This window comes from Rattus norvegicus, chromosome 6 (genome assembly GCF_036323735.1).
Source record: "Rattus norvegicus strain BN/NHsdMcwi chromosome 6, GRCr8, whole genome shotgun sequence".
Lineage (NCBI taxonomy): Eukaryota > Metazoa > Chordata > Mammalia > Rodentia > Muridae > Rattus > Rattus norvegicus.
The window spans coordinates 110367621-110379880 of NC_086024.1; the positions used below are offsets into that span (position 1 = coordinate 110367621).

The 12260-nt window shown below is 41.7% G+C and overlaps 1 protein-coding gene across 5 annotated transcripts in view; it reads left to right on the top strand.

Moving 5' to 3' along the window:
• The first annotated feature begins 5750 nt into the window (after window positions 1-5750).
• The window catches only part of Ylpm1 (YLP motif containing 1), a 76208-nt gene continuing 69698 nt past the window's right edge, over window positions 5751-12260 (top strand). For 4 of the 5 annotated variants that reach the window (XR_010052072.1, XM_039112041.2, XM_039112043.2 and 1 more), the window contains exon 1: window positions 5751-7081. Coding sequence is in view for 4 of the 5 variants with exons in the window: in XM_039112041.2 (XP_038967969.1) it covers window positions 6212-7081 (870 nt within the window). In the remaining variant the exon portion in view is untranslated. The remainder of the gene's footprint in view (window positions 7082-12260) is intronic. The other variant, NM_001271258.1, reaches the window with a different exon arrangement.

The following is a 12260-nucleotide window of genomic DNA, read 5'->3' on the forward strand; positions in this document are numbered from 1 at the left end:
GTTCACCTCAGTGATGCTGGTCTCTTCTTAATCACAGCTAATCAGCATCAATTGTCCCAGTAGTCTCTGCTATTCTTGACTCTTAAGCCAGAGCCACATGGCCAAATTCTGCTTTCTGTGGCTGGAACCAGCTTTCTGTTTTCCAACTTTGTGATGGTTTGTATATACTTAGCCCAGGGAGTGGCACTATTAGAAGGTGTGGTCCTGTTAGAGTAGGTGTGGCCCTGTTGGAGAAGGTGTGTTACTGTGGGTGTGGGTTATAAGACCCTCATCCTAGCTGCCTGGAGGCCATATTCTGCTAGCAGCCTTCAGATAAAGATGTAGAACTCTCAGTTTCTCCTACACCATGTCTGCCTGGACGCTGCCATGCTCCCACCTTGATGATAATGAACTGAACCTTTGACCCTGTAAGCCATTCACAATTAAATATTGTCCTTTATAAGACTTGCCTTGGTCATGGTGTCTGTTCAGAGCAGTAAAACCCTAACTAAAAAAACTCCCTCACTAACTCCTGTCTAAGCTTGGCTGTCTTGGAACTTGCTCTGTAGATTGAATTTAAACTCAGAGATCTATATGGCTCTGTCTCCTGGGATTAAATGCATGTACCACCATGCCTAGATTTAAGTTTTTCTTCACCTAAAACTTGCTCTGCCACAGACTGGCCTTGAACTCAGAGATCTACATGGCTTTGTCTCCTGAAATTAAAGGTGTGTAGCACCATGCCTGGGCCTAAACTTAGCTGAATGAGATCTTGACCCAAGGTCCCACTCCTTTAATCTATTATCTCCTAGAACATAGGATTCAGCTCCATTCTACTTCCGGTGCCCTTTCAATACTTGAACCATATATTTTGTATTTTTTTCTTTCTCAGCTTGCTATGTTTGTTCAAAATGCTCTTCATGAGACTTAACCAGAGAAAAAAGTTTCTTGAGCTTTTTTGAGACTTTCTTTCTTCAATTAATATAAATCTTTTTAACCTTAGCCTCAGGCAGTCTCTTTAGACAGTGGCAAAGAGCAGCCATGTTCTTCATCAAAACATCACAAAAACAGTCTCCTGGCTACATATTAAAGTTCTTTTCTATTGAAATCTCTTGGGCCAGCAGGCCTACATAGTTCAAATGACCCTCAGCACCACTGTCTTCCATATTCATACTATGTTGTCCCATTTTACCCCACTTAAATCATTTCGTGGTTTTCCATATCCAAAGTGCCAAAATGCACATTCTTTCAAATAAAAGCATGGTCAGGCCTATCATAGGAATACCCCACTCCTAGTACCAAGTTCTGTCTTAGGGTTTTACTGTTGTAAACAGATACCACCATGACCAAAGCAACTCTAATAAGGACAACATTTAATTGGAGATGGCTTATAGGTTTAATGGTTCAATCCAGTAGCATCAAGGTGGGAGCATGGCAGCATCCAGGCAGGCACGGTACAGGAGGAGCTGAGAGTTCTACATCTTCATCTGCTGGCAGCTAGAAGACTAACTTCCAGGCAGCTAGCCCACAGTGACACACCTACTCCAACAAGACCACACCTCCTAATAGTGCCACTCCCTGGGCCAAGCATATATATATAAACTATCACAAGTGGTAACTCTTCTTCAGTTTGATTTCACCTATAACTATCCTATTTCCAAATATGGACATACTCTAGCATATTGGAATTACAACTTCTATATGTCTTTTTAGGTACTACAAAATTCAACTCATCTCAAATGTGATTATCATGGACATCTGCTCTTGGTCTTAGTGAGAAAACTAAACTATTCACCGTTGAGCCGGGAGTGGGGGTAGGGGGCAGTCTGCTGTAGGTTTTGATTGTGTTTGTTTTGGTTTTGGTTTTTGATTTTGGTTAGACTCCCAAGGGCTGAGATTACAAGTATGTGCTTTCACACCAGCATCTAGCTGTTTATTTAATACTCTATTAAATTAAAAACGATCTCTATTTTTTGTTTGCTAAATGTATTAGCCTTCTGTTGCTGTGACAAATCCTAGAGATAAATCAATTTAGCTTGGCAGTGGTGGCCCACACCTTTAGTGCCCACATTCCGGAGAACGAGTGGACAGAAATCTGAATTTAAAGCCAGCCTGATCTACAAAGCAAGTTTCATGACAGCCAAGGTTACAAAGAGAAACCCTGTCTCAAAACACACATACACACACACACACAGAGAGAGAGAGAGAGAGAGAGAGAGAGAGAGAGAGAGAGAGAGAGAGAGACATAAACTTACAGGGTATAAACATTTATTTTGACTCAGAATTTCAGAGGTTTCTGCCCATGGGAACTGCTGCTTTGGGCCTGTGGCAGCACAGGACATCAGGAGTGTGTTGTCACAGTAATTTCTTCCCCAATAAGCCCGTATAAAAAACACACAACCTGGTTATGATATTTATAAGCTATATGCCTAGATTGAGCAGATCTATCACTGTACTTATCTGTTCCCCAGCTATGAGACTCCTTGTTCCTTGCGGCTTCTCCAGGCCTTTCTCTTCCTCAGTTTCCAGACCTCCCATCCCACCTTTCCACTCCACTGCCTTATCACCTCCAGCCTTTATTTGACCAAACAGCATGGGAAGAAGTTTCCATGAGAATTCTTGAGTTCATGAACCACTCCTTGTTGGGTGCAGTCTCTCTTGAGGAAGCAGAATTAACATCCAAACGCAAATAGCACCAGGACAACCCATAGCATTTCCCCCCTTTAATCCAATTAAAAGGCTCTTTTCTCTCAGATATAAATTGAGCATAAACATAACAATTATGTAAGTTATAAAGTATGATATACAATTAACATCTAGTCCATCAGTTTGTTAATTAAAGTACTCTACCACCTATCCTAACTAGAGCTTAAAATTCTATTCCTGAGTTATGTTCTGATTTTAGCTTGTATCACCATCTGAAAACCATCCTTTCAACTCTATATATCTCTCAATGCTAAACAACTTAAGTTTGCTTATGAGAGTATAAGTAGTCTTCAACCCTGTCAGAAATCTGAGAACAAATCAAATATTACCTGAGTATACAGGAAGCAAAATACATAACTTTTAAAAGTTAAATGAATTGTAGAGACAGCTGATTACCTCAACAGCCCCTAATTTCTTATAACCTTGGAGCATCTGTCTTCAGCCTTCTGACCCAGGACCACCTGGCAGACCTTATGTGAAGCAGGGAATACGAAGGACTAGCTTACCCTGTATTGGCAGAGCTTAGCAGTCGACTATCCCATATCTGTTTGTCCATTTTGGACAGTATTTAGTCTGCAGATGATATAGGCAATTTCTGCCCAGTGCCTACTTTACCACGATGAGCAACCTCGCCTGGATGCTCAATATCTTCTTTGAACCATGAAGAGGGTGCTGTGAGGAGCAGACATGCCTCTAGTCAAATTTTCTTTTGAAGACTCTCTCTCTATGTAAAGAATCTCTGAATTGTTAACCTCAACTACTCTTAACCATTTCTTTTATTTTTTTTATTGGTTATTTTATTTACATTTCAAATGCTATCCCCCTTTCCCGGTTTCCCCTCTGCTAACCTCCTATCCTCTTCCGCTCCCCCTACTCTTAGCCATTTCTATTTGAGTAAATGGAAACACTTTATTATAATTAGATCAGAATCTAACATAACTATATGTTTACTATCTGGCCTTTAACTTGTGCTACTGAATTGTCCTAAACAGTCTGTAAAAGCAGCTATTAGAAGGACTGGGTCAAAGCCTTGTATTCTTAAATGATTTGCATAGGCCCATCTAAGAGAAATATTAATTTCAATTTTTGTATCAATATAAGAAATTCGTACTAATGAAAACCTTAAATCTGTATCGATTTATAAATTTTGTACCTATGCCTTTTTAAAACCCTGGGGTGTCTGAGGCCCTGAGATGCATGCAGACTGATTACAAGGTTCAGTCTTTGGTCAGAAAGAGTTTACAGTTGAATATATCCTTATTTATTGAAAAATATAAATATGGAAAAATAAATAATTTAGAAGACAAAAAAATAAATTTTGTACCAAGGTAAAAATTGTAACTATGTGGCAGAGGAGACATGTTCATTGTAGCAACCAAGAAGCAAAGAAAAAGGGTCCCAGTCTCCCCTTGTAGATGTAACAGAGGATGACCTTTGACTCCTGATCCTTCTGCTCCCATTTCCAGACTGCTGTGAAAGTATTGCAGGTGTGTGCGACATGCAGTTTTATGTGATGCTGAGGCACAGAACCCAGGATCTCACGCATGGTAGACAAGCACTCCACTAACTCAAGTACATCTCAAAGTGTTGTGCAGCAGTGTCCTCTGGGATTGAAACATTCCATCTCTCAGGAAAACTCCTTCAGACACAAAGTAAGCAGTAAGTCCTTGAAACTGACCAGATTTCACTAGGCTCCTCCCTCCCAACAGAAAAAAAGACAAAAACAAAACCAAAAAAACCTCCAAAGACTTCCTAGAATCACTCTCAGACAAGCCAGGACAAAGCTGGGCCACAAAGAAGACTCAGACAAGAGAAGCAGCCTGAAAAAAAGCAGAAAACAGGTCACCTCACAGGAAGAGATATAAACAAGTGTTGGAGGTTGACCCTCTCCAGGCTGTGCAGTGTGCTCTAGGTTCCCAGCTTTTGGGAGCTGTCACCCATGCTGGAGTGGGTTTTGGTGATGCAGGTGTCTTTGAGTCATTTCTGCTCTTGAAGCTCCTTAACCATATTTCTTTAAGTAACTCTAATAAAACTTGCTTTATTGGACTTAATGGTATCTACACTTCGGTCTCTTGTGAGCTCCTTCTCTGGGCTGAGTAGTTGTGTATTGTATCCCTTTAGAAAAAGTCTCATCAAACAACACATGGCTCTTGAGCTGGGACAAATATACTTAGGTTGTGAGAACTCAATATGTTTTATACTTATGACATGCAACTTTATGTATTTCTATGCTGAGTCAATAAAACACTGAAAGAAACAATTCCTAGCCCCACACCTACTACCCATATCTACCCAAGACAGGTAATGATCTGGTTGCTAGGAAAAAAAGCAAGGCCACATCTTCAAATTGGCATGCTTATATAGTTAATAGTCTTAAAATTAATGTCTCTTTAATCTCTCTCTCTCTCTCTCTCTCTCTCTCTCTCTCTCTCTCTCTCTCTCTCTCTTTCAGAATTCAGTGTACCACTTCTGATTTTCGGTGATTACCCAAACCAAAGGAAGTCTTTAATATCTTGCCTCCAGGGTTCAGAAGATTAGCTTTTAAGTTGCCCTTCTCTGGCTTTGCCTTAGATATAAGGATTCACCAACAGGAAAACTTTTTGAGTTAAAAGATTCTATCTAAGCGGGGTTTGGTGGTGCTTGGGAAGCAGAGGCAGGAGGATCTCTGTGAGTTCGAGGCCAGTCTTGTCTACAAGCGAGTTCCAGGACTGCCAGGGCGGTCACACAGAAACGTCCTGTCTTGAAAAACCAAAAATTAAGGGGTGTGGGGGAGGACCAATCTAAGCAATTCCATATTTTTTTTTCCTTTTACAGTACCTGTAGGAAAGAATCAGGGCCGTTTTCATATTCCTCCTTCAGAATCCATTTTCCATTCTTCATATTACTGTTTCCTGTCAGGCTGTGGATTGACTAAGTTAAATCAATTCAACTTGGGAAGAACTGTCATTTTTACAAAACTCCCTCCTTTTTACTTAGGACTTCTGTAAGACTTTCCGTTAGTTCAAGTTTGATTTTTATTCTCAGGTAGGATTCTGCCGTTTTCTTCATATAATTTCTAGATTTTTCTTACTAATTTCTTGTTTTATGTTCTTGTTGCTACTGTGAACGGTATCTTTCCTTTTCCCCCCATTCAAAAGTGAACCCATAGGGCGTTAGGACTTCTACCACTCCTTTTGGCTGTGAGACTCTATGGTGTCTTGGTTCTACGACAACATTCTATTACCGCTTACATTTTCCGAACCTGAAGGAAGGCGGCAACAGCGAGTACCCGCGCAAAGGTCCCCTCTATCTGGCCTTTGTTCTCCTCTCGGTGCTACTGCGCATGCGTAGTTGCTTCAGCACTGTCCCCCGCCTTCCCCACCGCGGGCCCAGCTCCGTAGCGCCGGCGCACTGGCGCGCTCCGTTCACACGCTCCGCGGCCTGTAGGCACCGCGAGTTCCGGCTGTCGCCGTCACCGCCGCGGCTCCTGGAGGTCGGTTGCAACGAGTAACGGCGCCGGGACGAGCCCCGCGCCTTCATTTCTGATATGTACCCGAATTGGGGCCGGTATGGCGGGAGCAGCCACTATCCGCCGCCACCGGTCCCGCCGCCGCCGCCACCGGTGGCGCTTCCCGAGGCCTCGCCGGGGCCCGGGTACTCCAGTTCGACGGCTCCCGCGGCCCCTTCTTCTTCGGGCTTCATGAGCTTCCGAGAGCAACACTTGGCGCAGCTCCAGCAGCTGCAGCAGATGCACCAGAAGCAAATGCAGTGCGTGCTCCAGCCCCACCATCTTCCTCCGCCCCCGCTGCCGCCCCCGCCGGTGATGCCCGGGGGCGGCTACGGAGACTGGCAGCCGCCACCGCCACCGATGCCCCCGCCACCTGGGCCAGCCCTCAGCTATCAGAAGCAGCAGCAGTACAAACACCAGATGATCCACCACCAACGAGATGGGCCTCCCGGTTTGGTTCCAATGGAGCTGGAGTCCCCTCCTGAATCTCCCCCTGTACCTCCAGGATCCTATATGCCCCCATCTCAGTCGTACATGCCTCCACCTCAGCCACCACCCTCGTACTATCCCCCTTCTTCCGCTCAGCCCTACCTGCCCCCTGCTCAGCCGTCCCCTTCACAGTCTCCACCTTCCCAGTCCTATCTGGCGCCTACTCCTTCTTATTCTTCCTCTTCCTCCTCGCAATCATATTTGAGCCATTCCCAGCCCTACTTACCCCCTTCTCAGGCATCTCCTTCCCGCTCCTCCCAGGGCCCTTCCAAACCCCAGCTACCACCACCACCACCGTCCATCCCTTCTGGGAATAAAACAACTATCCAGCAAGAGCCTTTGGAGACTGGGGCCAAGAACAAGAATGCTGAACAGAAACAAGCTGCTCCTGAACCAGATCCCTCTACAATGACTCCACAGGTAAGAAATCACCTGCTGGAGTCACATCTTTCATTTAGACTTTACTTGAGCAGGCCTTGGGGCTTAACCAGCTTCTGCCTATCATAACTCCAACACCCAAGGACTAGCCCATTCAAACTCCAAAGATCGCTTAGGAGTCAGCCCTGAAAGCCAAGTTTTTAAAAACAAAACAAAACAAAACAAAAGAAAACAAAACTGTGGACTACTAAAAGAACAGTAAAGAGAGGACTAGACACTTGGAGAGTAGTGGGTTGGCACTAGATTTATTTCTCAGACGGATGCCTTGGTTTCCTTTGACCAAAAGCCTAGATTTATTGCACAGAGCTTTTTTGTTTTTAACTAAGATTTTCATGGGGAAGGCAGTGTAAAAGAAAATTCTCCAAGGGCTGATGTTTAAATGCATGTAAACATCAACAAGTTAATTTCTTAGGACAAACAAAACATATAGGAGCCAGAGATAGCTGTCGCTTTCCAGAATAAGGTTCTCAGCACCTAAAAGATGAAAGTCTCATCATGACATCCTAACCAATGTTGTGAGCTCTTGTAGACTATGTAGGTCTCTAGAGACTTGATCCTTGGAGAACCTGTTGGTATATTTCAGGAATTGATTCAGACATTACACCTCTTAAGGATAATTTTACCACATGGTTAATTTGTTACACTTCATTGTTATTACCATTCACTCCAAAATAATAGCCTTGGAATTTGGCTGAGGTTTAAGAAGGGAAGTTTTGTGATAGCTGTTCCTGTGAGAGCCATCCCTTTAGACATCTCCTTGGAAGATGCTGCTTTCCACAGAACAGTGAGAGGTTGACAGAGTTGTAGGAGCATAGAAGCTGGGCATGGTAACCTGTGCCTACATCCAGTATTTGGGCAACAGAAGCAAGAGGATGGAGTTTGAAGCCAGTCTGGGCTATACAGTGAGACCCAGTCTCACTATAGGAATAGATCATGTGTTATGACTATTTGAAATACACAGCAATTCCTCATCTACCTAAGTTCACTAAGAGAAAAACAAAATTGTATGATATGCAAGCTCAGGGTAATGCCTAGGATTCCAAAAGATGATTGTATATTATTCTAATTTTACAGTAGTTCAGTATTTAAGAGAAGCAAGTTCTTCACAGGACACACTCATAGGACAGTAGAATAATTGATTTTGCTGCCCTATACCAAAGTTACATTGCTCATCAGGATCATTTCCTCCCATTGCCCAATTAATTCAAGCTAAATTATGACCTCAGTCTTGACTTTTTCCTGGGCATGTAGAAAAACAAATGAGTTATATAGTTGGCTTGTCGTTGTGCTTGGGATTGAAACTCAGCACCTTGAATATGCTAGTCAAGTGCTCTACCATTCAACTATAACTTCAGCTTTGGCTTTTTAAAATAAGAGTGTGCATACCAGACTACCTTAATATAAGTACTCACTACGAACACTGCTTTTGGTTTTCTGCTTCATCCTAAATGAACTTCTTTCAGTGTTTGGAACATTTACTGCTTGTGATTCTTGCTGAAAGAGAGAAAGTAGTGGAGGGGTGTAGACCAGATCAAGAACAAACAGCCTTGGGGCTGGGGATTTAGCTCAGTGGTAGAGCGCTTACCTAGGAAGCGCAAGGCCCTGGGTTCGATCCCCAGCTCCGAAAAAAAGAACCAAAAAAAAAAAAAAAAAAAAAAAAAAAAAAAAAAAAAAAAAAAAAAAAAAGAACAAACAGCCTTGCCTATGGCTTAAGATGGAGCTCATTGGTTGAGTGCTTGCTAGCATCTCCAAAGCCATGGATTATATTCTTAGCACTGCATAAACTGGGCATTGTAATAAAAAAAACCTGCAGTCTTAGCACTCAGGTGGCAGAGGCAGGAGGATCAGGAGTTCAAGGCCGTCCAGACTATACAGTGAGTTCAAAGCCAGTGGGGAATACAGGGGGAGGAATGGAATGGGGCTTTGCATGTCCGTCCTTCCCTTCCTTCCTTCCTTCCTTCCTTCCTTCCTTTTTTTTTTTTTTTCTTTTTTCTTTTTTTCAGAGCTGGGGACCAAACCCAGGGCCTTGCGCTTGCTAGGCAAGCGCTCTACCGCTGAGCTAAATCCTCAACCCCATGTCCTTTCTTTCTTAACTCCATAGAGTTTATCCCAATGTCCTTAACTTCTCTCTTTCCTTTAAATGGAATTCTTTCAAAGCACATCTCAAAGTTTAGTCTCCATGAGCCAGGCATGCAAATTACCCATGTGACGTGGTGCTGTTTGTCTTCCTGATCCTCTGCAGCACCTAGGACAGTGCCTTGCAGTTTGCAGAACCACTGTAAAGATGTGTTGTGTAAGAGTCAAGAGTGCTTGTTCTTTATACCTGAGGTACTTTATTAGATGATAAACATTGTTTATCCTTCTGCATATTTTTCATCCATATTTTAGTTTGGGAAAATGCTATTAAGTTTATTATTATATATGATGGGAGTGTGGGCCTGCTGCACATGGACATGCCACAGTGTGCACATTGAGGTCAGGAGGCGAGAAGACAACTTTTGGGAGTTAGTTGGTGTTCTGGGGATTGCATTCAGGCTGGTAGATTGCTCATCATGCTCTTTTACCCACTGCCCCTAAAAAGTTTATGGTGAAAGACTTAAGCATTAAGTAGAAAAAATATTGTAAACATAATTTTAAATATTTTAAAGCAAATCTTACATCTTCTGTCCCTTGCTCGTGGTTTGTTTTTGTTTGTTTGTTTGTTCGTTTTGTTTTGTTTTTTGTTTTTTTCATAACTGGAATCAAGCCCCAGGGCTTTGTGCATGCTAGTTAAGTATTCTACAAAACTATACCCTCCACTATTGTTTTATATTCTTAATTAGGTTCCTAGTTGGTTTTCTTCAAAAGCATTTTTTCCATTACATTTTATCATTTACTGTGTGTTGAGTGGCAGAGGTGGAGGGGTGCAAGTGTGCTACTGTGTGCATATGGGAGTCAGGACAACCTGTGGTTGTCTGGCTCTCTCAGACGTCTTTAGGCATGGTAACAAACACCTTAACTGCTGAGCCATCTCTAGACCTCAGCTACCTAGTTTTAAAAAGAAGGAAGAGAAGAGGGTGGGGTGACCTTTCATTTCTTTTTTTTTTTAAGATTTATTTACTATATAAGTACACTGTAGCTATCTTCAGAGACACCAAAAGAGGGCATTAGATCTCATTACAGATGGTTGTGAGCCACCATGTGGTTGCTGGGATTTGAACTCAGAACCTCTGGAAGAGCAGTCAGTTCTCTTAACCACTGAGCCATCTCTCCAGCCCCTTTCATTTCTTAAAAAAATAAAACACAGTCTCAGTATGTAGCACTGGCAGGCCTGGAACTTGTTATGTAGACTAAACTGGTCTCCCAACTTACAGAGATCTGTTTACTTCTGTTTACTTCTGTTTACTATAAAGGCATGTACCACCATGCTGGGTCAAGATCTTTTTTAGATTGAGCACATTATAAAAGCTTAAGTCCTTTTGTATTATCTAATGCTCTGTCTCTAGATTTGCCTCATGTCTCCTGGTATCAGGATTCAGAATGATTCCCTGTTAAATAATCCAATTGTCTCAGTAATATTTTGTTGGTTTGTTCAAATTAAGATCCAATATAGGATAAATAGAAGAGTCTTTATTGTGTAGGTTAGGGTTTCTGAATCTGAGCACTGTAAATCTTTGGGACCTCTTTGTTCCTGGTCTCCCAGTTTTGAGAGTCAGAAATGTTTCTAGACATTGGGAGATCACCACCATCAGTTCTGCGGGGAAGAGCTACCCTTCCTCAAGAACCCCTGCTCTATATCACTATTTCCTGTTTCCTTTTTTCCCTACATTATGCCCTGAATTTGATGAAAAAAAATCTATCATTCTTTCAAACATCCCACATTCTGACCCTGCTTCTGTTTTGATAATTGTACCATTTTATTTGTTGTCTTTGATTTCCTTTTTATAATTAAATAATTAATAATTAATAATTTTATAATTAATTAATTGCAAAACACCAGGCTGAAGTTCAAAGTTGATAGTTGTCAAGTGTAGGTGTAGGTGTTGTAGGTGTAGGTGTTGTAGGTGTAGGTGTTGTAGGTGTAGGTGTTGTAGGTGTAGGTGTTACACCCATCATGAGGGCCTGGCTGTCCCATACTTCGGATGCTGAGTTTGAGCAATGGCTTTAAGTGGTGCAATCTGGTCCTCACTGTTAAGCTTCTCTCTCAGTTTTATATCTTTCCTGTGTTTCTCTAGTGACTGACTTATTGATCGTCTTTGTGGGACTCAGTCAGTTCATTGGAATTTTCAGTAGTGTGTTTTTAAATCCCCTGTGCAGTTTCTTCCTAACTTAGTGTATGGAAATATGTAGAGAAAACTTTCAATTGTGAGCTAGAGCTGTTCGATTGGAAATCCATTTAGTATTGGAAAGATGGGACAAATGCTTCACTGTTTTCTTTTTATTCTCTAGATACCTGAGTAAAACAGAACTTAATGGAATATTCCTTTTTTTTAAGAGTTAGTTTTTCTGTGTTTAAGGGGTTGACTAGTTGAAGTGTATAGAAGTCTTCTCAATGAGTTGTGGTTTTATTTCTTTCATTCTCCAAAATACTTATGCAAAATGTTGACATTGAGTATAGTGTTTGGCGGTGTCATTTAAGGTGAAATACTATGCTTAGTACTATAGATAAAATGGTGAACAACATAGATGTGGTACTTGATGTCAATGACTTTTTATTTTAATAAGGAGAAGAAATATAGGATGCTATGAGATTGGAAAGTTTAAAATATTACTAGAATATAAGAAACTAGAAAAGGGGCTTCCTCTTCTAAGATTAAAATACAGTTTGGTCATAGCAAGGAAAAAAAAAAGAAACTAGAAAAGGCAAGGTTTAAAAAGTTTTATTATTGTTGTTTTGGCTTTTTGAGACAGTGACTCTTGTAGCCCAAGTTGGTGTTAAACTTGGTTGTAGCTAAGAATTACCCTGAACTCTAGATCCTTCTGTCTTCTCTTCCTGAGAATTGGAATTACAGGTGTGTACATACACACACACACACACACACACACACACACACACACACACACACACTGTTCACAGTGCTTTGTATGCATTGTGAAAAACAGATACCTTTTAAATGATTGACTATTGCTAGGAGCTCTATCCTGATTGAAAAAGCCACCTTTATAAAGTAATATTTAGATG